The sequence below is a fragment of the Capricornis sumatraensis genome, chromosome 1 (genome assembly GCF_032405125.1).
Source record: "Capricornis sumatraensis isolate serow.1 chromosome 1, serow.2, whole genome shotgun sequence".
Lineage (NCBI taxonomy): Eukaryota > Metazoa > Chordata > Mammalia > Artiodactyla > Bovidae > Capricornis > Capricornis sumatraensis.
The window spans coordinates 239236071-239262488 of NC_091069.1; the positions used below are offsets into that span (position 1 = coordinate 239236071).

The following is a 26418-nucleotide window of genomic DNA, read 5'->3' on the forward strand; positions in this document are numbered from 1 at the left end:
TAAAAATTGCTCTGAAATCAGAGAAAATAAGTATACTTTCCTGCTATTTAAGAAATAAATGTATGTCTGGCCCGCATCTTCTTAAAAACAGAGAATTATGATAAAATGAGCCAGGAAATCAATACAAACCTAAACAAAGTAAATAATATTAATCTGAGGGCAACAGAATAGAGACTTTTATAACAAAGGAGAGAACAAGCTCATGTCAAGGCTCTTCACAAAGGAAAAGACAGGATGACAAGTGAGGAGGTACAGGACATGCTGAAAATGAGTTTAGAAAACAGGTTTAGAGGAGAAGGCAAGCGTCAGTGTTGCTGGAGCCAAGAAAACTTGATTAACACCTATAATTTCATCTAAAAATGACCCAACAACATAAAGAACTGAAATCAAGTTGTCTAATGATATGTAGGAAGAGACGCTCAGCCAATATTTGTAAGGTTCTTTAACATTTTAAAATGTCTCATGCTTGTTATTTTATTCAGTCCTGACATGACCCCATACAGAAGAGGGCAGATATTTTTATTTCATTCTGCAGACAAAGAAATAAAGGTACCAAGAGGCTACCTTATAGGCCACAGGCAAGAGGGTTAAGATGGTGCTATGTCAGCTAGTGAGAAGAGCTGGAGCGCTCTATACAGTTCAGAAGATAGTTTCATTCTTCTCCCTCAAGCCTGTCAGAGGCTAAAACTCAGTGGTGCCAAATACTTTCCTTGCTGTTGCTCAGTTTCTGTTCCTATGCTGCTTTTGTCCCTCTTAGATCGTTCTCTATTCGTTTCTTCTCCATCACTTCATAAAGCTGTGGAAAAAAATACAAACTACCACACTAAGAATTTAATCAGAAATGGAGAGCAATCTCTCCAAGGAGCTAGGACAGTCTGCAGAACAAAGAGTGGTGCAAAGGCTGGTGTAGTGAGTCCTAACAGACTGGCCATAGCCGAGAACAAGTTGGATTACGTGGAACTAGCGAACTGGAGGACATGATTAAATAAATTTTTTAAAATAAATGATTTTAAGAACAAAGAGATAAAACCCAATAAAATGAGCTAATATAGTACTTGTGAGGTCATCATACACACGTCCTCATCTTACATGCAATGTTAGTTCACTTTGCTACCTAAACTGACAATTAAGGTCTGAGGGCAATGAACACAAATGCTTAGCACCCCTGAATGGAATTTCGGACTACAGTCAAGCACAATTCAGACAAGTTAATCAGATATGTATGTGTATACTGACTATTGTGCCACATGATAATTTGGTACAAACAGTAAATTATTATGTAAATGACTGTTACTATGGCTAAACAAGTTTTCTATCTTTTTTTATAATTAAAAAATTTATTTTTGGTTGTGCTGGGTCTTTGTTGCTGCGAGCAGGGGCTACTCTCCAGTTGCAGTGCACAGGCTTCTCTCATTGTGGTAGGTTCTCCTGTTGTGAGCATGGGCTATAGGGCATGCGGTTTCAATAGTTGTGTCTCTCAGGTTCTCGAGCAAAGGCTAAATAGTTTTGGCACACAGGCTTAGTTGCTCTGCAGCACGTGGGATCTTCCCGGATCAGGGATAGAACCTGTATATTGGCAGGCGGATTCTTTACCCCTGAGCCACCAGGGAAGCCCCAGTTTTCTCTTTTTAAACTTCTCTGTGTTGTCAGCTGTAACACGGGCAGTTTTTCCTGATGCCACCTACAGATAGATCCCCACTGTCTGTGAACAGGAAAGTCCTCCCTTTGACTTCCCAGCACCAACCCCTTCCCTGAGCTGACTACACTCTCTCCTACACTCCCTGTGACCACGTGGAGTCCTCAGGCTCCCTGCTGTCCTCTCAGTGTGCATTCACTGTGGAATGCTGGCGGGCCGCTGAGACACAGGCAGGGAGGGCTACCAGGAGCCAGGTGGGAGCGCCAGAGCAGGAGGGTAGAGGCAGCATGCAGGAAAGCTCCTCAGGCAGGGGCTGGGAATATTCAAGAGGAGGAAGGTTGACCTGAGACCTTCAAGAAAGAGCAGGCTGCAGGTCTCTGACAGTGAGGCACTGATCCCTTGGATTGGCTCTCCAGATGTGGGGAGCCCAGCAGAGCAAGAGGGAACTACCACGGTGCTCAATCTGCCGTTTCTCCTGCTTGTTTGCTCAAACTTGTTCATGAAGCCTCCTGTCTCTCTTACGCAAACCATTGCCATGTTAGACATACCCTGTTTGGCATTTATGTGATTAACATGTTATCTCCAAATACAGATTTCATTCATCTCTGCTAAATTCTCTCTCTTGGATTTAGGTTCAACATTCCAGCCCATTCAGATAATTTACCACCTTGATTCATAATAAAATAGTCATCTCTCAAAGCTTGGGGTAAAAAATTGCAAATGCCCTGAAAGAACCTATAATTTATTTGAGTGGATACTGCTTAGTACAAGCAGCTGATTTTACGTTAGCCCACTTCAGGGGAGATAAGGTAGAAACAGCATGATGCCGGAGTCAGAGGACATGTCTCCTGACATGTACAAACTGTGATCTCAGGTACATACTTGTGGGATATCAGTTTCCTCATGTTACAACAGAGTGGAAATAAGTGAGATCTTATTTCTAGAATGAAAGAGTTTGTTTTTCTCTAGAAACACCTAAGGTGTCAACAAGAAAGCAAGACTGGGGGATGATGAAAAAAGGAGTAAAAAAAAAAAATAAAGAATTCTTTTTAATTTCCTTGAAAATCACTCTACTTACAAATTAACAGCAGTAACAAATATTCTGGGGTTAGAAGTAGGAAAACAGAGGGGACATGACAGGTTAGGTGATGTGGGAGTGGAGGGTAGAAGTCCATTTTGGAGGGGAGAAGCATGAAAGCCCAGATGCAGAGGCAGGAGCAGGTGGTCAGGCGGATACAGGGAATAGTGGTTTGGATTTTATCCTCAAAAGTGGTACTTTCCAAGCTTTTGAATATGCTTCCTGAAGATAGAGATAGTGTTCCGAGTAGAAGGGTGCATGGGGCCTTGGAAACTCCCACTTGCTGTCTCCTTGTCCACATGCAGCCCTTACCCTGTTAACCCCTCTGTCTCTTGAAGCACAGCTTGAGACCACTGCTAAATCCTGAGGCTGGATCTGACTCTTCAGAATAGTGTACGTGCATGATCAAAACAGAACCCAAACGAAACAAAGCACTCCTATAGTTCAGGGGTCCCCAAATCCTGGTACTGGTCCTTAGCCTGTTAGGAACTGGGCTGCACAGCCGGCAGTGAGCAGCAGGCGGGCAAAATTTCATCTGCGTCTCCCCACCACTTGCGTTACTGCCTAAACCATCCGTCCCTCACCCCCTTGGTCCATGGAAAAATTGTCTTCTGTATGAAACCGGTCACTGGTGCCAAACAGGTTAGGGACTGCTGCTATAGATGGTAGGAATCCTTGCATTTTGCTGAGCTGGGGAATGACATGATCAAATATAAACTGGTGGTTATGCTCAGTATTAACTGTTCTAGGAGGAGGCTGGAAGTGTAGAATCCAGTTACCAAAGGTGCTACAGTAGTCCAAGGGTTAGGGACTAAGAGCTTAAATTAGAAGCAGCTGGATGTATTGAAAAGTATCAAAGACTTGCAATAACAAATCCATCTATTTCTGAGAAGAATCCCAGCACTGAGTTGGCCTAATAGTTCCTTCCCTGGCTTCAGGGCAAGGAATTATGATCAACGTATGAGAATGAAAAAAGAGATTTGTATTCAACAAGGGGATTTTTTCTAATAAGTAAACCTATTTAATGATGGAACAGGCTGCTTGGCAAGAGAGTGAGTCTCCTGTCACTGAAGGCACTCATGCAGGAAATTTATGTTTTGGTGATGCTATGAATGAAATTCCTATACTAAATGGGAGGTTGGACTGGGAGACCACTAGGTTTTTTTTCAAATTGTATCACAGCTAATACATCAGTATCAAATATATTTTTTTCAACGTGGAAAAAAAAAACCCTCCTATGCATGCTTAAAAATAGAGAGCAAGGAGGCAGTAAAGAGAGGGAGATTGAGATAGCTAGAGAAAGGGAGATTATACATCATTTAGTAGTTACATTACCTTTGCAATTTTTCCCATTTCATAAACGTCTGCTTTCTGATCTTCAATATCCACGAAAGCAGCTTCAATTCTGCTTAGAGTTTGTTCATGATTACTGCAGGCATCGGGGAGTCCTTCAGGAAAGTAGAACCGTGGAATGTTGATGGATAATGCTGCACTCACAACATTATTCACGTGAGGAACAGGGGAGGGAGGTCGGGGACTACTTGGAAAGGGGGCTGGAGGTGGAAGTGGTGTTCCAGGTTTCTTTTCTGGTTTATTTTGAATCTGTAAGGAAAATATGAGACACAAAAATTCTAAACAGTATGTATTACTAGAAAATCCTCACCAGTAATAGGAAGTTAAATATTAAAAAGAAACACAATTAGAAGCAGTACAGATGAAGAGCTCACTCTACTCGAGGGGGCAGGCATGCTCTGAGGGAATGCTTTTCTGCACTGAATCAATCAATACATTACTTATCTGCCAAAACCTGAATTTACACAGTTCTGTGCTTAAAAAATCCTACGGTATGTTTTCCACGAGTGATGTGGAAGAGTGATGTCAGCTGACATATTAAGGATCTCCAGGTGAATTCTCAGTCTGTTGGACCTGGATTAGGTCCAAATTCTTCTTGGAGACTGTTTTTGGTCTTTCTACACATTTTCACCTGTCCTTCTACAGGCAGATAGAATGAGTTCCCTTAAAATATGTAGATCTAAAATATATTGTGTGTGGGGGTCCTTCTACCTTCTTCCTTGGTTTGGCTTTATCTAGGTAGAATCATTGCAAGTGTCTGAGCAGAGAAAGTCTTTGTTAAAAAAAATTAAAGCATTTTAGTTTTAGAATATCTTCTCCCAGGCTGATTTACTTTCAGCCAGGGGCATGCCATTTTTTCTGAGATGCACATTTCTCTCATTCCTGTAGACTCCAATAGGCAAAGATCATGGTCATTAACTTTACCATGGCCAAACCCTCTTTACAGTTTATTAATTCATTAATAGTTTATATCATCCTTTTTCCCAAAAAGAATCTGATGTGGTAAACCATAAAGAGACACAGGAAGGACAGTATAAAAAAAGTGGGGGGCAATAGGGAAATGAAGATTATTCATGATTTAGGGAAAGGGGAGGGGAGATACATTACTATTCAGGTAGAAGTGTAGTTTACCAATGATAACTAAATTTAGTTCCAAGATTCCTAGCAGAAAAAGCAAAAAAGATTTCATGAAGATTTTCAGAGATCAATTTCTATTCTTAATTTTGATGAAATTATCTATCAAAGCTCATGAGCATGGTACTATTAGATGCTACATAAAGTATGAAAAATGGATATGACTGTTGACTAGCTAAATTTATTTTAATTCCCTGTGAACTCAAAATATTACTCCACTGTTCATCTTTCTTAAACTATATCCTAATGCCATTCCTAAAGTCTGAACAATGGTTTATCAGTACGAAGCAGATCTGAATGTCATATTTCCTTCTGACATATGGACTTATGATTTTTAAATTCAGGGTAAAATTTTTAGCTACCTTTGAAAAGCATGAGTATTACAGGAAGATAGGCTTCATTCACATAAATATGTGATAAATATGATTTAATCTCCTACTTTTGTTAAACATGGCCCATTTTTCATGTTAATATCTGACATTAACACAGAATAGAGTCTGCTCATATATTAACACTGTTAAGGATATGAAGGTCAGTTGTCACACCAAGCCTTTGCTGCAGTACAAGGATATTACCCATATAAAGCAATAGTCAAGGAAGAAGTGGCAGAGGGAAGTGATGCCAATGAAATACAAAAAACTTAACAAAAAACAGTGATGGGTTACTAGCTCTGTGACCTCAGGACAGTTACTTAACCTTTCAGAATTTCAGTAATAAAATAGATTATAACCCATTCTTCTTGGAAGGTTGTTGTGAGGATTAAAGGAAATTACAGGATGTAACACAGGGAAACGGATCAAAGATGCCAAAGGATGGGGTTCTCAAAAGATTAAACATAACGTGGCATGGCCTTTCAGCTTCAATAACAAATAAAATAATAATTTATACTTGTAAGGCAATTTAAAGTTTACACACTACTTTCAAGTCAACAAACTGATAATCTATTCTAAGTAATATTTCTCTCTGCCTTGGTGCTAAACCCACAACTATTATTACACAGTCCTATGAGTCAATAACAGAAGAAACCATTCTTAAATTTCTAAAATAAGGCTAATTCTTCAGCAGCTTTACTTAGGTCACTTGTATTGTCATTTCCTTTCTATTATTCTAAAATTCTAAAGAGATTTGTGAGACTACAAGCATACAACTGTCAAAAGTCTTTTTTGTTTCCCCAAAATGTTGCCCATAGTGTGACAGCCAGGGCAGTTATGGATAACTTCAGGGCAGTTATGACCATAGGATTAAGGCCACAGTCCCAATGGAGATGAAACTCAATAGTCTAGTGAACACACCACTACTGGAGAAGGTTTAGAGCAAGCCTTTCATTGTTTTTGCTTTTGCTTTGACAGAAGTTAAGTGACATTCAGAACAAACCCAGGCTATCTGTCAAAGTTTTAATTTGAATTGGAAATTATTCAATTATATAATAGCCTACCTTGCTTTCCTCAGTATACTTAACACAGAGCAGTTCACTAATAGGCAAGTATTTATTAATTCACTGTGTAATTCCATATTAATAAAACTGATGTTAATATTTAAAGGGGAAAGAGAAAGAATGCATTTATTCTGAACTTTTCAGGTATACTGATTTACTTTTCACTGAGTTCAATAGGAGATGTATAATTTAAACCTTAAAGGAGTTTAATAAAACTGACACTTTACAACATTATAGAATAAAACAGTAACATAAAGTTTGTCAGATTTACTAAGTTTAGCATCTGCCCACTTTGATGAAAGTTTTTCATTCAAATCTAGGATTACAAGAGAATTAAAAGAGATAAAGAGAATTAGCTGTGCAAAGTATCTCAGCTCTCCATAACCTTACAGTATCATTTAGATAGTCATTCTGAACAGTACCCTAATGCTGTTATGTTACTGTAGCAGTTCCAATATTTGACCATTTTTAACCTGTTTTTAAAAAAGCAATTTCACATGGTTCAGTCAAATAATTTGAAACTACTGTAGGTCAGAATAACTATGAAACTGTAGTTTCTTGCTGGATTCTGGATGTCCGTCATGATATGGCTCACAATTTGTACTGTATTCAATGCTAGGCAACTTGTTTCATGAGATACTAGCCCTATGGTTGTGAGCAAGTAAGCATGGTCTCTGCAGACAGAAATGACTCAACCTCACAGCTGAGGGAAGACATTCTTTCACAACCCAGAAGTAACTGCCATGCTTTATTACCTATACACAGTATATCATACACACACAACTGCTGATATATGTAAAAATAGTCTTTTCAAAAAACCATGATTATTAGGATCAATATTCCTTTTTAAAAAAGATTAATTACAGATGTATGCATGTTAAAGCAAATTTAGTCTACTGATTCAAAGTGCAAACAGGCTTTTAATATGGAAATTCTAATTTCTCAAAGATATTTTTATGAAAAATTCTAAATTACAAAATATTTGTTAAGTTGTATTTATTGTCTCTAAAACTGGATTCTCTCTCTACAAGAGAAAAATGTGAGCACTGTACTTCAGGTCCAGAAGGTCTATTTTTAAACCTGTTGGAATCTCTCTACAAATAGCTTTCTGGAAATAGCTGAATAGAGGACACAGATTAATTCCTTGATCTAATATCAAGTGAGCTGTAAAATTATTTGTAAGTTAGTTCACTGGGTGGTTTTATTAGTAATAAAAATATTTTAAAAGAAACACCCAAGTTGCAAACCTGTGTCTGCTGAAATGACTTCAGCCGCTTCTTAAACCGTGACGGGAGAACAAAATCACAGCCCCTTGCCAGGAAAGCTAACTCTCCCCTTAAATCCGGGTCCCTTCGTAGAGATGTTTCCTTGATCATCATCTTTGAAAAGTGGATGTTTATTTAGCAACTGTCCAGCACACTTCTGAAGATAGTCAGATTTTATACGGTGTCAATCTTGTCAGGTAGAAAGGTATTTTTTTCTTCTTTATCTCCCAAAGAAATTAAGTTCAAGCATTGTGCTCTCCCAGCCTGCAGAGACCACAATCCATGCTTGTACTGACATGCAGCTGGTTCCCAAGTAAAGCCTGTGGCTCCCAAGACCTGCTCATAATTTTCAAGTAAGAAACAGGCTGCAATGGGCCTGCTGCTCCGCGTAGGTAGCTTTACGTCAAATTGACCTGCCCATGTAGAGAATACAGAGCCTTCTGGGAAAGGAAGCACCCACTACTCTGCACACCAAAGTTAGAAACATTACAGCTGGACCTAAAAATAGTGACTTCTCAGATAAAGCTAACTTCTTAAACTCAAGAGTATATGAGGTGTCAACCCACATAAAACAGTTCCTGCTCAAGCCAGAAGAGAACGTGTAGAGGATTTTTGATTTTGTTACTTAATATTTTATGACAAAAACAAACAAACAAACATGCTGTACTTCAAATGTGAAACTATCATTTTAACTTTAAAAAATTTCCTTATTAGAAGGGAAGCAAATATCCAACACCCTCTAGGTATATCCACAGGATGTATGGAGAAAAACACTTTTATCCTCAAATGGGAATATACAACGAGATTTGTTAAGTCTCAGATTTTAAAATTAAAAAAAATTTTTTGGTTTGTTTGCAGAAGACTATAAATATACTTTTCTGAAGTGATTCTGAATCTGGATACATTTGAAAATTTATTGTCAAAGAAAGTGACAGAATTCCAAAAGAAAGCAGATTTAGATGCAGAGAAGTGAATGAAATTTGGCTATAGTAAAGGTACAAAAGATGATCACACAGCAATGACATAACAGATCTTGCATTTGTGAGACTTGTTTTTCTTAAGCAGCTTTGAAGAATTCTCAGATTTTAAAAATATTCTATTATTTTATCATATATTGAATAGCTGCCTTAATTATTTACAAGTGAATCAAGTACTCACTCATATTTAATATTCAGAATTCAATATTTATTTTCAATCACCCATATTTAAATCCATATTGATTTTCTACTAATTGAAAGCATAAATCAAATATTATCAAATAAACCCCCTAAACCAAAAAGAGCTTATAATTCTCTTTAGCTGAACCTTTGTCTAATTATTGGGAATTAAATTCTTCAGTTTTGACAACATTTTGTAACATGTATATTTGGCTTATATATCTAAATCCATAGTTTTCAAATTTCTTAAGCTGTAGAATTCTCCACTCATACAAAATCTTACCTGACAGTTTTTGGTATATATTCTGATTAAAAGAGGATTACACTGAAAGCACTGGGCTAATGCTTTACCCGGGCCTTTCCTTTGTCCTCCCAATTTTCCTCATTTCAGGCTGACTCTTTGAGCTAGGTGGCTTCCCCTACACTCTTTGTTTGTAATACTCTAATATCTCCTTCCTTATTTACCTCCAAATTAAAACATTTAATAAGTTTGTTATGAATGCAACTGGGTTTTTAGACTTGTGAAATAATGCTTTTTAAATTAAATCACACCTTTGCTGTATTTCTCCCCTTCCCAATATCAACCTGTGGCTTTGGGGGGTGACTTCATCCCCTTCCTGAGAACACTCTTTCTCAAATTATATACACATTAACCATCCTTCAAAATTCAACTCAAATTTTACCTATTTCATAAAGGATTACCTATTTCATAAAAGATTACCTATTTCATAAACGATTACCTATTTAAGCCCCCTTACTGCAATTTTCTTAATAAAATACTGTAGAATCTTTCTTGAATGATTCCATTTATTCTCTGGATGAGCCAATGCTCTCTCTCCATTTCATCTATAAAAGAAAACCACCAATGCCCTGGACACACTGATTCATGGCTAATAGTTTAGTTTCTGTTATGCTGTCATGTGTCTTATCTCAATAGCTGAGTTTAATGCTTACTAAGAGCTAGCTGTACTCATTCCCACTTGTTTATACTTGTTGTACTTTTCATAGTAATTATTCAATTCATAAACTAATGAGTGTGGAAAAAGGGTTGATATTTTTAGAATTGAGGGGAAGACTCTAAATTGAATATATAAGACTTAGTAAAGGCAAAAAACTACTGAAATTTTGTCACTGTGAAATTAAATTATTGGTGCGATAAAAGAAAAACCATTTAAATCTAGAATGCATCTACATTCAAACTGTTTTACTGCTGACTCAAGTTCCTGGAAATAAGGGAACAAATGTACTAAGTATGATTTATTAAAGAAAGATGTCATGAAACTTCAATTTCCAGCTATGACACTTATTTCCAAAGAAAAGACTTTGGCACTACATTAAAAGATCTGAATACTGGTGTCTGAGTTAAAATGTTTAACATACACATTTTATAGAATACATAGAGTTTATGATGTCCTACTGAGTAACTATCTATAACCCAATCATGTTCAGGTAAATGGGCTTCTACTGTAATATTTTATAATCTAACAATATTTTCCAACAGTGTCTAAACTGTTGAGGGTATGGTCAATTTTAAAGTCACTCAATCATTCAACAAATATTTTTCTGATGCTTTTTATATGCAGTTACTTTGCTGAGTGCTGAGGATATGATGATAAAAAAGTGATCCTTTCTTCATCGCCCCTGGCACAATCTCGGTTTGGAGCAAAGGAAAATTAATACTTTCATTTCATTTACTTCTCATAAATCTTTTGAGTTTCAAAGTCAGAACAGTGGTTAAACGCCTGTCCCGCTATCCCTCTTAGGCAAGAAGAAAACATTTCTTCACGTCTTTTGATGGCAAAATAAGCTCTAAGTTTTTATTTATCCAAGTGCTTTCCCAAAAATTCAGAGGGGAGAAAAGGCCAGGTCCCCTAAAGGGAGTTAGGGAAGAAATGGTCTGTGGCAATGAGCTACTGATAGAGAAAGACTTATTTTGAAATTTATTTGTCTTTATCTTATTTACTTGTGTTTCTCTGTAAGTATACCTGCTTGGTTCTAGAAAGAATCTGAGAACGTGAGCTGGTTTCAAGAAGTATATGATAACTAGAACACAGCAGCAAAGAACATGGGTTTTAGAGTGATCTTTTCTTTACCAGGAAAAGGTCAAACATAAGGAATTTCACTATTAATTCAAACACAGCCTATAATCTACTCTCTTCTCTATTTTGATCACAGAGAAAAGTATACAACCCTTGAGGCTAGGTGCTGGAAGGGAAAAGCTGTTTCTAGGTGAGAGGTTTCCCTGGAGGGACTAAACAGAATGAGGAAGAACATAAAACTATAGTTTATAAATTCAACTTGAAAAGATGGCAAGTTGGGCAGTTATAATGGAAACAGTGGACTGTAAGGGTCTTCCCAGTGTCCTGGAATAAACCATGAGATATTCTCTCCTGCCCTCTGCAGCATACATGAAGTCTCTCATAACAAGACAGCTAGCCAACAGTAGGTGTCTCCTGCACAGCAACCTGCATCTCTTTTTTGGCCTGCAGATCATTCATGTGCATACACTGCCTGAAGACCCAGGTTGTCCTGTCTGGACCATAGGCCCAACCTGGGTCTTCAGGGCAGTTGTACTGACTAGAGGATGAGAAAGACTGGTGCTCTCTTGTTGTGAGAATGACTGGGATAGATCAGGTGCTACCTCAAGATCCAGCTGCCTCAACTGGGGTTCCTTTCCTATCTTATCATTCTATATATGTTCTCCCAGAGCAAACATGCTTGAGTAAGGAGGATAACCTTTCTCAAAGAGAACAAGTTTGGTGGTGGGTTCTTGAGTTACAGGGTTTTACAGGCTCCCTGGCAGGGGTACACAGAAGAGAGGCTGGTCTCTTTGAAATGACTCTAAAAACTAAAGAATTGTTGTAGGGTAGCCTCCAGTATATCAAATATATCCCGTATATGAAGTGAGAAAAGATATTCCTTCATCATGTCCTGAAATGACCTGCAGAACTGAGGAGTGAGTCCAGAAAGAGCTTGCATCCTGAAGGAAGGTGACAGTGGGAGGAGACAGAGGATAAAACTGTATATGACACCAACATATTCTGTTTTTGTAGAATTCACTTTTTGAAGTTTAGTTTGAAACTCAGGATGGATTTTCCAGAGCTTTCCAAATCCTTTCACAACTCTTTGCCCTTCCCCACCAGTTCTATGGGATGTTTTAAGAAAAGAAAAATGGGTTGATTACACAAGATAGAGAAAATTTTGAATACCTGCTGAAGATGTAAATCACTTATTTTGAATTATATAAAACTGCTAAACAGTTAATGTTGTATATGCAACATTTTGTCCTAAAATAAGTCTAGCTTTTATTTTACAAACCAACATGTAAAGTCATACCAGCCTCAAATGAAGATGACTTTGGAGACTGAGAGAACAGCATCCAGCAAGGTCTCAGAGTTAAGACCTGGTTGGAATAAACAATGCAGCAAAGTCATCAACATCTGCGTGAAGCACAGCAAGCCTGGGAATCAGCTCAGCTGTGAGGACCTGTGTTGAATATCAGAACCAGGTCCAGAAAGCAGCAGAGTCACTCTAAGTTCACATCAACAGATTTTGCTCATAAGATGCTACAGGAGAAAAAAAAGTTACATATTAAAGAGGAAGTTCTGCTACATGAAGAGGGTACTTCTGATTTTAAAAAGGAAGCTGGCTGTTTCGAAAAACTTGAAAATGCTTAATCAAAAGCCTTTCTGTCTGCATAAAAACTTATATGTGAATGTTCATAGTAGTGTTATTCACAGTAGCCAAAAAAGTGGAAACACCCAAATGGCCATCAGTTGACTGATGGATAAACAGAATGTGGTATATTCCTACAATGGGACATTATTTAACCATAAAAAGGAATGAAATACTGACACATACTACATGATAAACCTTTAAAGCATTTACTAAGTGAAAGAAGCCAGACACAAAAGACCACATATTGTATGATTCCGTTTACATGAAATGTCCAAACTAGGCAAATTCATAGAGATGGAAAGATTAGTGATTGCCAGGGGCTGGTGGCTGGGGGGATGGGGAGTGACTGCTAATGAGTACAGATTTTTTGTGAAGTGATGAAAATGTTCTGGAATTAGTGCTGATGGTTACATAATCTTGTTGAATATACTAAAAACCTATGAATTATGCACTTTGTGTGGTTATATTTTATTAATGTATAAAGTGATACAATAAACATGACAGGGCATAGTTTTAACTGAGGTTCAGCTGATGTACAATATTATATGTTACAGGTGTACAATGTAGTGATTCTTAATTAGGCACTTTATTTTTTTAACTTTTAATTTTTATATTGGAGTATAGCCAATTAACAATGCAGTGATAGGTTTTGGGTGGACATCAAAGGGACTCAGCCGTACATATTGAATTAGGCACTTTTAAAAGGGTAAATTTTATACTACTATATCTCAATTTTAAAAAGTCTTTCTCATCTTAGCTCTAACTGGCAAAGGAGTTATTAATAAAAAAAAAGGTATAACAACTTGGAATCACAGACTTTGCTTAAAATATCATAAAGCTTTAGCAGAGAAAACTGATTATAAGCTAATTATTTAATTACTCTTAATCCTAAATTTTTAGATCCTCATTTATGCTCCAACTTGGTGTCTTTGCATTATTTAATAGCTTGCTCTGTTTTGCCAGTAACATTATTTTACTCTTACGTAATGGAGTGGGGAATGGAGGCGGGTGGTTGTGTTGACCTATGGCTTCTTTGCTCCTCTAGCCTTATCTTCACTGGTTGCAGAAAAACAGGAGCAGATCTAATAAGCATTTCTGTGTCTTGCTTCAATTGCATCGAAATGATAGGAACACATTCCAGGACCCATAAGAGAAAGAACCCACAAATCTAGTATTTTTACCTCTCAGTGTTCCTAACATTTGGAAGTAGATGTTCTTCTGGGATCTGGGGCTGGGGGAGATAATTAAGAACCTAAAATTATTACATATGATAATTCTTGGATCTCTACAACTTCTGGCTCCTAGAGTACTGCACTTCTTAGTCTGCCTTTCTTCTTCCTCAGTAATTACTTCAAGAAGAGACTGCTCATTATAGAGCATAAGAAATTCATTTTGGGCTCATAAATATGTCAGACAACTTAAGTTAGAAGGAATAGAGGGTTTCTAATCCACTGACACTGCCATGTTGAATATCAGAGAATGCACAGTGGCACTACTGTAAAACACCTCGCCCCCCCTAAATACCTTGCCCTGGTGTCTTTGTGCGGGGTGTGCATGTGTATGGTTTCTCAGTAGTTTGGGGTGAATTAAGAGATGTCAAAAGAGAAGGCTACAATTGATGGTCAAGGACCCTAGGGATGATCTTTATGTTGCAAATAGCTGATGGAGCTCTATCTCCTGCAGGCCAAAGTGTCTTCTGAATGCCTGGTTTTAAAGAGGGGAGAACTGTGCATGTTTATCAGTTGATGGAATGATCAAAGGGAAAAAACTGATGACTGCGGGGAGAAAGCGGCCGGGGCCTGAGAGTATGTATTTCTATCCAGTTCCCAGGTGATGCTAATGCTGTTAGTTGGGAACTACACTTCTAAAGCCACTGACATAAAAACAGGACCAGAGAATGACTAGCTAAAGAAGGGCAGATGACAAGCTCACTGGAGGAGAGATCAAAGAACTGAGAAGCTCATGGATTGGATGCCTCATCTACTGAAAATTCACGAGAATCTTGGCAAGTAGTATTGGAAAGTGTCAAACAGCCAGGAGCTAAAATCATCAAGGAAGGGACCTGGGGTTGGCAGATGACTACAGTCAAGGAAGGGTAGGGCTTCCCTTGTGGCTCAGCTGGTAAAGAATTTGCCTGCAATGCTGGAGACCTGTGTTTGAGCCCTGGGCTGCGAAGGTCCCCTGGAGGAGGGCATGTCAACCCACTCCAGATTCTTGCCTGGAAAATCCCGTGGACAGAGGAGCCTGTTGAGCTACAGTCCATGGGGTCGCAAAGAGTCAGATACGACTGAGCAACTAAGCATGGTGGGTAGTGAGTCTGATGACATTAGCTCAAAGCTGGGGGATGGTAGTTTCAGAGAAGTGGGAAAGAGAATACTCTGGAAGTTGCAATGAAACGCAAGAACATTTACTGCTTCCTCCAGATCCAGTGAGATGGGGTGGAGTGGGAAAGAAAAGAGTCACCATTTCACACGGCTATCGTACCCCTGGGCTTCCCAGGTGGTGCTAGTGGTAAAGAACCTGCCTGCCAATGCAGGAGATGTAAGAGATGTAGGAGTTCAGTCCTTGGGTCAGAAAGATCCCCTGGAGGAGGGCATGGCAACCCATTCTAGTATTCTTGCCTGAAGAATCCCATGGACGGAGGAGTCTGGCGGGTTACAGTCCATGGGTCCACAAAGAGTCGGACACCACGGAAGCAACTTAGCACACACCCTTAGGGAGAGAAGGGTTTCAGATAGAACAAGAGGGTAAAGGGAATGTTTAGTAAGAGTTTGATGACCTAGGACATTTTGCCAGTTAATGATCAAGAGGGCACAGTGAAAGATTTCAGGGCTGGACTCAGAAACAGGATATACAAGAGTAGGGTGAGGAGGTGAGTGGTTATGTGAACTCCCAGACTTCTGTGGTGACTGATGTGAACAGGGATGAAGGGCTGTTAGATTAGTCCTGATCTTAAGGCAGAGAATATTGAAGCTGTGTGCTGGGGAGGTCCATGAGGGGAAGCACGGGCTGACCAGAAGCAATCTGAGTTCTGGGAGCTCCTTTCACTTCTGTTTTGGAGGCTGGGGAGGGCTATACATATCAGGAATACCTGGATATCTGGGTCTCAGTCTTCTACAAAAACATGTGTAATTTAGAGTGTATTTACCCCCCAGTTTTTTGCATACACATAGACATACTAATTACAAAAAGGGATCACATTGGTATATTCGTTTTACAATTTATATCTTTATCTTGACAATTGATGTGAATAATTAGAAAGCATGGAGATGTAACAGGACCTGATCTCAGAAGACATTAAAAGTGGAGGGGAAATACCTATTGAACTCATCCTGCAAATTTATATGTGCCACTGGCCAGATCCCTTTACTTTTATTAATCTCTGTGGTGGTTAAATGAAGTAGAAGGGAGAATAGTTTCTTGCTGTATTGATGAGTGCTTTGATTTCTATTCAAATATTTGCAGCACTGAACCCAAGAAACTGTCAGCACCTAAAGCTGAGGGAGAAGAAACATTTTCCCCCAGTGATATGACTGCTCAATCTTAATGAAGGTATGGATACAAACCTGGAAAGTAAAAGAAGAATGCTTCAGAAGAAGCTTTTAATAAGATTCCAAAAGTGTGTTCTTCTATAATTTCATTTTCATAATTATTCTACATTTAAACATATGAAATTAGACAATATAAAATCTAAACTTTGAAAAGACTCATAATATTAGATCATTAACCTAGGAAGGCTCTTGATTCCCCCTGGAATGGTATCTGAGACACATATTACTGATCAGGGTCAGAAAGAAACAAAGTAAGTTCTAGTAATGGTACAAATCATACCCACCTTGAAAGATTTCTCTGACCCTCTTGGGCATCCAAAAACAAACAAAAAACAAATGCTATACTGAAGGTAAGTGGCCAGAAAAGTTCTTTTCTAAGCTAAATCTGTTGGGATGAAGGTGGGACGTCTAAGATAGGGAAAAGGAATTTTCAGGATTTAAATAAACAGCTCATATGTGGAGGTACTACAATAGGGCTTGAGGGTGAAGTGGTGAATAAGAGAGCGCCCACTCAAAATGCCTACAGTCTATAATCAAGAGACTTTCATCCTCTGATAAGGTGAAATGTTCTATACTCTTAATGGGGTTCTCCCCTCTTGTCAGGGGAGGCGATGGGATTTTCCCCAGAACTCCATAGGTTTTTAGGTGTTACAAGCTAGAGGAATTAAGAGGCTACAGGTCTGGGTGAGGTCTGAGTCTTGCTGAGGTACCAGCCTCAAGTCCTAGAAGGGAACCAGTTGGCAGGTCCTTTTGCATGCATCCTTGAGAAGCCAAGGGCCAGGAAAGAGATGGCCTTTAGGCAAGAGAGCACAGTTTCTACTTGAGAAGCAGGCAAACCAGACAAGCAAAAATCCCTTCATTTGATTATTCATTCACTTATTTATTCATTTAATAAATACTTATTTAATGCTACCATTTGTTAAATAAAGGCCAATGGAGGATAGTGCCAGGCAAAGAAACTTGAGAAGGACACATAAATCTCTCTGTATGTGCTTATTTTAATATTTCATCTTTATTAGGTATAGGTTTGGGAGCTGGGGATTATAATTTTGGAGCCTGAAGTGGTAAAAGATAAGATAAGATATGAATCAGGCTGTCAGATAAGACTGTCTGCTTAAAGTGTGACTTAAAACCTGCAAAAAACAATGGGAACTACCCATCTAACCCTTTACTTTATTAGCATGAGTCCTATCAACTTAGAATTTGAAATAAGATAAGCAGAGCCGCCTGATATTTTCTTTTATACTCTCTAGGAAGGAGAGTTCTATTAAGCCAATTTGACTTACTCTTAATCATCAAGATTAGACTACCAGAGAGCTTGGGTTTGAAATAATGGATTTATGATCTATCCATCTAGCCTCCCTTACTGGATTCCCCATGGACCAAAAACTTCTATTTGTAAGATAGATGGAGAAGATTAACATGGACCACAGCCTTGTCTAACTCAATGAAACTACGAGCCATGCCGTGTAGGGCCACCCAAGACGGATGGGTCATGGTGGAGAGTTCTGACAAAACATGGTCCACTGGAGAAGGGAATGGCAAACCACTTCAGATTTCTTGCCTTGAGGACCCCATGAACAGTATGAAAAGGCAAAAAGATAGGACATTGAAAGATGAATTCTGCAGCTTGGTAGGTGCCCAATATGCTACTGGAGAACAGTAGAGAAACAACTCCAGAATGAAGAGACAGAGCCAAAGTAAAAAGAACACCCAGTTGTGGATGTGACTGGCGATGGAAGTAAAGTCCGACGCTGTAAAGAACAATACTGCATAGGAACCTGGAATGTTAGGTCTGTGAATCAAGGTAAATTGGAAGTAGTCAAACATGAGATGGGAAGAGTGAATGTTGACACTCTAGGACCTAATCAGCGAACTAAAACAGAATGCTGCTAAGTCGCTTCAGTCGTATCCGACTCTGTGCGACTCCACAGATGGCAGCCCACCAGGCTCCTCCGTCCCTGAGATTCTTCAGGCAAGAACACTGGAGTGGGTTGCCATTTCCTTCTCCAATGCATGAAAGTGGAAAGTGAAAGTGAAGTCGCTCAGTTGTGTCCGACTTGTAGCGACCCCATGGACGGCAGCCTTCCAGGCTCCTCTGCCCATGGGGTTTTCCAGGCAAGAGTACTGGAGTGGGTTGCCATTGCCTTCTCCGAAAATGGACTGGAGTGGGTGAATTTAACTCAGATGACCGTTATATCTACTACTGTTGGTAAGAATCCCTTAGACGAAATGAAGCAGCCCTCATAACAACAGAGGAGTCTGGAATGCAATACTTGGATGCAGTCTCAAAAATGAAAGAATGATCTCTGTTCCTTTCCAAGGCAAACCATTCAACATCATGGTAATCCAAGTCTACGCCCCAACGAGTAATGCTGCATAAGCTGAACGGTTCTATGAAGACCTACAAGAACTTCTAGAACTAACATCCAAAAAAAGATGTCATTTTCATTATAGGGGACTGGAATGTAAAAGTAGGAAGTCAAGAGATAGCTGGAGTAACAGGCAAATTTGGCCTTGGAGTACAAAATGAAGCAGGGCAAAGGCTAATAGAGTTTGGCCAAGAGAACACAATGGTCATAGCAAACACCCTCTTCCAACAACACAAGAGAAGACTCTACACATGGACATCAACAGATGGTCAATACCAAAATCAGATTGATTATATTCTTTGCAGCCAAAGATGGAGAAGCTCTGTACAGTCAGCAAAAACAAGACCAGGAGCTGACTATGGTTCAGATCATGAACTCCTTATTGCCAAATTCAGACTTAAATTGAACAAAGTAGGGAAAACCATTAGACCATTCAGGTATGACCTAAATCAAATCCCTTACGATTATACAGTGAAAGTGACAAAGAGATTCAAGGGATTAGATTTGATAGAGTGCCTGAAGAACTATGGATGGAGGTTCCTGACATTGTACAGGAGGCAGTGATCAAGACAATCCTCAACAAAAAGAAATGCCAAAAGGCAAAATGGTTGTCTGAGGAGGCCTTACAAATAGCTGAGAAAAGAAGAGAAGCTGGAGGCAAAGGAGAAAAGGACAGATATAAGCATCTGAATGCAGAGTTCCAAAGAATAGCAAGGAGAGATACGAAAGCCTTCCTCAGTGATCAATGCAAAGAAATAGAGGAAAACAACAGAATGGGGAAGACTACAGATCTCTTTAAGAAAATCAGAGATACCAAGGGGACATTTCAGGCAAAGATGGACACAATAAAGGACAGAAATGGTATGGACCTAACAGAAGCAGAAGATATTAAGAAGAGGTGGCAAGAATACATGGAAGAACTATATAAAAAAGATCTTCATGACCCAGATAATCACAATGGTGTCATCACTCACCTAGACCCAGACATTCTGGAATGTGAAGCCAAGTGGGCCTTAGAAAGCATCACTATGAACAAAGCTAGTGGAGGTGATAGAATTTCAGTTGAGCTATTCCAAATCCTGCAAGATAATGCTGTGAAAGTGCTGCACTCAATATGCCAGCAAATTTGGAAAGCTCAGCAGTGGTCACTGGACTGGAAAAGGTCAGTTTTCATTCCAATCCCAAAGAAAGACAATGCCAAAGAATGTTCAAACTACTGCACAATTGCACGCTCATCTCACATGCTAGCAAAGTAATGCTCAAAATTCTCCAAACCAGGCTTTAATAGTATATGAACTGTGAACTTCCAGATATTCAAGCTGGATTTAGAGAAGGCAGAGGAACCAGAGATCAAATTGCCAACATCCACTGGATCATGGAAAAAGCAATCTACTTCTGCTTTATGGACTATGCCAAAGCCTTTGACTGTGTGGATCACAATAAACTGTGGAAAATTCTTCAACAGATGGAATACCAGACAACTTGACCTGCCTCTTGAGTAATCTGTATGCAGGTCAAGAAGCAACAGTTAGAACTGGACATGCAACAACAGACTGGTTCCAAATCGGGAAAGGAATATGTCATGGCTGTATACTGTCACCCTGCTTATTTAACTTATATGCAGAGAATATCATGCAAAATGGCGGGCTGGAAGAAGCACAAGCTGGAATCAAGATTGCTGGGAGAAATATCAATAACCTCAGATATACACCAATGACACCACCCTTTGGCCGAAAGTGAAGAAAAACTAAAGAGCCTCTTGATGAAAGTGAAAGAGGAGAGTGAAAAAGTTGGCTTAAAACTCATCATTCAGAAAACTAAGATCATGGCATCCAGTCCCATCACTTCATGGCAAATAGATGAGGAAACAATGGAAACAGTGAGAGATTTTATATTTTGGGGTTCCAAAATCACTGCAGATGGCGACTGCAGCCATGAAATTAAAAGACGCTTGCTCCTGGGAAGAAAAGCTATGACCAACCTAGACAGCATAATAAAAAAACCAGAGATATTACTTTGCTGACAAAGGTCCATCTAATCAAAGCTATGGTTTTACCAGTAGTCATGTGTGAATGTGAGAGTTTGACTATAAAGAAAGTTGAGTGCCGAAGAACTGATTTGAACTGTGGTGTTGGAGAAGACTCTTGAGAGTCCCTTGGACTGCAAGGAGATCCAACCAGTCCATTCTGAAGGAGATCAGCCCTGGGATTTCTTTGGAAGGAATGATGCTAAATCTGAAACTCCAGTACTTTGGCCACCTCATGCGAAGAGTTGACTCATTGGAAAAGTCTCTGATGCTGGGAGAGATTGGGGGCAGGAGGAGAAGGGGACGACAGAAGATGAGATGGCTGGATGGCATCACTGACTCGATGGACGTGAGTCTGAGTGAACTCCGGGATTTGGTGATGGACAGGGAGGCCTGGCGTGCTGCGATTCATGGGGTTGCAAAGAGTCGGACATGACTGAGCAACTGAACTGAACTGGAGAAGATTAAGAAGATTTTTACATCTTAGAACAGAATGGAAATGGTCCAAGCCAAAGAGATAAATAAACCTCTAACCTTAGTACCATTAACACTATAATAACATTTGGGACTTTAAGTAAATTCACTGAATGAGATAAGGGTTCAGTTCAGTTCAGTTGCTCAGTCGTGTCCAACTCTTTGCGACCCCATGAATCGCAGCACGCCAGGCCTCCCTGTCCATCACGTATGCATATCCAAATGCTATTTCCTCCAGAGAAACTTCCCTGAATTCGACAAGCTGGGATCTCTCTCTCTCCATCCTCTGAACTCCTGTAGCATTTCATCTCTCTCTCATGGAATCCATTCTTTTCACTCTGCATCACAGTAAATAGCTCATCTCTTCTACTAGACTGTGGGCTCCAAAAAGGCGTATGATGTCTGATTCATCTTAATCCCCAATTGTGTGCTCTACACAGTACATGCGTAAGCTATTTAGAAACTATCCTTTTTAAATCATTTTGGCAACCTCCATTTACATAATAATGTATTAACTATGCTGAAATAAACTTCCAGGCTCATGATTGAGCCATTCCTGCCCGGAGCTCCTGCCAAATTACCAAACCATAATCTGGATAACTTACATGTCCCTGTATATGGTCCACTTGACCAAAAATGTAGTATATTCAGTCAGCTAATCCCCAAGTGCCAAGTGAATTCTGGGCCTTCTCACCCCAAACAAGCTTGACTATGGGGTGCCAGCCATTCATATACTTTCTTCTTTAATAATTTTTTAATAATTATAAAAGTGATCTTTATTCAATTTTTGAAATAGGTCCTGCTAAAGTTCAAAGCAAGAGAGTTCCAGAAAAACATCTATTTCTGCTTTATTGACTATGCCAAAGCCTTTGACTGTGTGGAACACAATAAACTGTGGAAAATTCTGAGAGAGATGGGAATCCCAGACCACCTGACCTGCCTCTTGAAAAATCTGTATGCAGGTCAAGAAGCAACAGTTAGAACTGGACATGGAACAACAGACTGGTTCCAAATAGGAAAAGGAGTATGTCAAGGCTGTATATTGTCACCCTGCTTATTTAACTTATATGCAGAGTACATCATGAGAAATGCTGGGCTGGAAGAAGCACAAGCTGGAATCAAGATTGCTGGGAGAAATATCAATAACCTCAGATACACAGATGACACCACCCTTATGGCAGAAAGTGAAGAGGAACTAAAAAGCCTCTTGATGAAAGTGAAAGAGGAGAGTGGAAAAGTTGGCCTAAAGCTCAACATTCAGAAAACGAAGATCATGGCATCTGGTCCCATCACTTCATGGGAAATAGATGGGGAAACAGTACAAACAGTGTCAGACTTTATTTTTCTGGGCTCCAAAATCACTGCAGATGGTGAGTGCAGCCATGAAATTGAAAGACGCTTACTCCTTGGAAGAAAAGTTATGACCAACCTACATAGCATATTAAAAAGTAGAGACATTGCTTTGCTGACTAAAAGTCCGTCTAGTCAAGGCTATGGTTTTTCTAGTAGTCATGACTGAATGTGAGAGTTCGACTATAAAGAAAGTTGAGTGCCGAAGAATTGATGCGTTTGAACTGTGGTGTTGCAGAAGACTCTTGAGAGTCCCCTGGACTGCAAGGAGATCCAACCAGTCAATTCTGAAGGAGATCAGCCCTGGGATTTCTTTGGAAGGAATGATGCTAAATCTGAAACTCCAGTACTTTGGCCACCTCATGCGAAGAGTTGACTCATTGGAAAAGTCTCTGATGCTGGGAAGGATTGGGGGCAGGAGGAGAAGGGGATGACAGAGGATGAGATGGCTGGATGGTATCACTGACTCGATGGACGTGAGTCTGAGTGAACTCCAGGATTTGGTGATGGACAGGGAGGCCTGGCGTGCTGCGGATTCATGGGGTTGCAAAGAGTCGGACATGACTGAGTGACTGAACTGAACTGAAAGTTCACATCTGGCAATACTCTGACAACAGTTTTAATAGTTTTTTTGAAAATTAGAGTTTTAATTTGAACTTTCTAATAAATTAGACACCTTTCCCCCTCAGTTAGCGGAGAATGGAATGGCAACCCACTCCAGTACTCTCGCCTGGAAAATTCCATGGATGGAGGAGCCTGGTATGCTGTAGTCCATGGGGTCGCACAGAGTCAGACACAACTGAAGCGACTTAGCAGCAGCAGCAGCCCCCTCAGTTAGGGAAATTTGTAAGGTATCTTAGACTTAAGCATTACAGTATAGCTTAAAAAAAATCTTCATTTTTGTTTACCTTAAAATTTTCCTCTTTCATTGACAAGTCCTTCCCCCCTGCCCTCTACTCTTTCAATGGAGGCAAGCAATAATGGAAACTTTTCCCAGGCTTTGTTTTCACTAAAATTAAGTAAAAAATAATTTTCAGGGGAGGCTAGGGTTTATTATTTTAACCTGTGAATAACAGCTAACAGGTTATTGTCCCATAAAGCTAAAAACAGACCAAAAATGACTGTAATATCATTTGCTAAAGGTAATAAAATGTAGAATTAAAACATCATTTATTATGTGAACTTCCAAAGCAGTATATTTTTCTAAGTGTTTTTTTAAAACATTTTATGTCCATGTCACACTCATGGACATGTAATTCACTCATTTGTTATTATGAAACCCTCTGAAACCTCAGCCACACCCCCTTTCTCTCCTCCACAATCTGTTATTTTTTTTTAAACTGAAGTATAGTTGATTTACAATATTAGTTTTAGGTGTACATTATAGTGGTTTGATATTCTTATAGATTTTACTCCATTCAATTATTATAAAATATTGACTGCATTCCCTATGCTGTACAATATATTTTGTAGTTTATTTTCCACCTAGTAGTTTGTATCGCTTAGTGCCCTTCCCTATCCTGCCCTATGTCCCACCCCTCAACCTACTAGTAACCACTAGTTTGTCTACTATATCTGTGAGTCTGTTTCTGTTTTGTTATATTCATTTGCTTTAATTTTTAAGATTCTATACATAAGTGAAAACATACCATTCTCTTTGTTCAACTCATTTCAGGCCTATTTGAGTAATGTCTGTTATTCCATGACCTACAGGATTGTTTCCTGCCACCTGCTGACCAATTATATAGAACTTGACACAGCGAGAAAGTTCATGAGCAAAGAAAGGAAAAAAGAGCAGAGAATAAGACATGGGATGAAAAGGAATCTATTTTAAGTGGAAAAGTCAGAGATAGGGAATGACTGGAGAGGAAAAGGAAGAAAGCTATGTAGATAAGAACCCATGATGAAGAATTCTGAAACTCTGGGCTTATTTTTCTATTTCTATTTGACTATCTGATTACCACATTGGTAGTTTTTGCTACTGATGTCTTTAAAAAAATATCACACTGAACCTTATCAAAAATCTGTTTTACTGATCTACACAAAATAATATCTAGACCAGGAAATTAGCTAACTTTTTCTATAAATGGCCAGACAGTAAGTATATTAAGCTTTAAGGTCTCTGTTACAACTACTCAATTTAGTAGACACGGCACAAGAGCAGTCACAGTCCATAGGAAATGAAGGACTGTAGCTGTGCTACAATAAAACTATTTACAAACACAGGTGTCAGGTCAGTTGGCCCATGGACCACAGGTTTCTGACCCCTGATTTAAAAGCTGTTTAAAGCTGATTTGTGTCTTTAATTGGAGGATAATTGCTTTACAGTGTTGTGTTGGTTTCTACCATACAGCAGTGTGAATCAGCCATAAATACACATATATACCCTCCCTCTTGAAACTGCCTCCCACCCACCGCCCCCAGGTTGTCACACGGCAACAGGGCTGAGCTCCCTGTGCTACATAGCAACTTCCCACTAGTTACCTATTTTACATATGGTAACATACATGTTTCAATGCTACTGTCTGAATTCATCCCACCCTCTCCTTATCCCACTTTGTCTCAAAGCCTGGTCTCCATGTCTTCATCTCTATTCCAGCCCTGCAAATAGTTTCATCAGTACCATTTTTCTAGATTCCATATATATGTACTGCTGTTGCTGCTGCTGCTAAGTCGCTTCAGTTGTGTCCGACTCTGTGTGACCCCATGGATGGCAGCCTACCAGGCTCCCCGGTCCCTGGGATTCTCCAGGCAAGAACACTGGAGTGGGTTGCCATTTCCTTCTCCAATGCATGAAAGTGAAAAGTGAAAGTGAAGTCGCTCAGTTGTGTCTGACTCTTAGCAACCCCATGGACTGCAGCCCACCAGGATCCTCTGTCCATGGGATTTTCCAGGCAAGAGTACTGGAGTGGGGTGCCATTGCTTTCTCCAATATATATGTGCTAATATATGATATTTACTTTTCTCTTTCTGATTTACTTCACTCTGTATAATAGGCTCTAGGTTCATCCACCTCAGTTCAGCTGACTCAAATCCATTCCTTTGTATGGCTGAGTAATATTCCATTGTATAGGTACCACAACTTCTTTATCTGTTCATCTTACCCCTGATTTAGACTGATATCATCTGTACTAATCTCTCAACATCCTTCTAGTATTTTTTATTTGATTCCTTCTCCCAATACAGATTTGAAATATATTTCTGGAAAATAAATACTATTCCTCTTGAGAAATTATTTTGAAATACATATTAAAATATTAATGATATATAATATTGTCAAGTAGATCTTTTCAGTGATAATCATCAATGTCAAACAAAAGCAATTCCTATGTGTCCCTTACATAAGTCTTTTAACTGAAATGTTTTGAACAACTGGAAAATTTTTGACTGTTCAAAATATTAAAAAAAATAAAAGAATTTAAAATTTATTATTCTTTAAAAAATTATTCTTAAAAACTATACTGTGGGAGTCCTGTGCTTTAAGATCTTTGTTAGCTAGCCACTCCCTTAGAATGATCTTTTAAAAAAAAAAATTGAAGTATAGTTGCTGTATAATATGTTACAGGTATATGATACAGTGATCCACAATTTTTAAAGGTTATGCTCCATTTATAGTTATTATAAACTACTGGCTATATTCCCTGTGTTGCATAATATGTCCTTGTAGCTTACTTTATACCTAGTAGTTTATACCTCTTACTCCCCTAATCCTATATTGGACCCCATCCACTCCCTGTCCCCACTGGCAACCACTAGTTTGTTCTCTATATCTGTGGGTCTGCTGCTTTTTTGTGAAAGAAACACTTTAGCATAGCATACAAGGTCATTCGTAAGTTGGCCCCAACCTACCTCTCTGATTTTATTTGCTTTTGAACTGTGGTGTTGGAGAAGACTCTTGAGAGTCCCTTG

The 26418-nt window shown here is 39.1% G+C and overlaps 1 protein-coding gene across 2 annotated transcripts in view; it reads right to left on the reverse strand.

The window, feature by feature from the left end:
* The window catches only part of PPP2R3A (protein phosphatase 2 regulatory subunit B''alpha), a 181931-nt gene that overhangs the window by 150127 nt on the left and 5386 nt on the right, over positions 1 to 26418 (reverse strand). Inside the window, exons 1-2 of one of the 2 annotated variants that reach the window (XM_068971762.1) lie at positions 7884 to 8015; positions 4050 to 4316 (exon numbers count right to left, since the gene is read on the reverse strand). In XM_068971762.1, the coding sequence (XP_068827863.1) occupies positions 4050 to 4316; positions 7884 to 8015 (399 nt within the window). Of the gene's footprint in view, positions 1 to 4049; positions 4317 to 7883; positions 8016 to 26418 lie in introns of those variants that run through there. The other variant, XM_068971755.1, reaches the window with a different exon arrangement.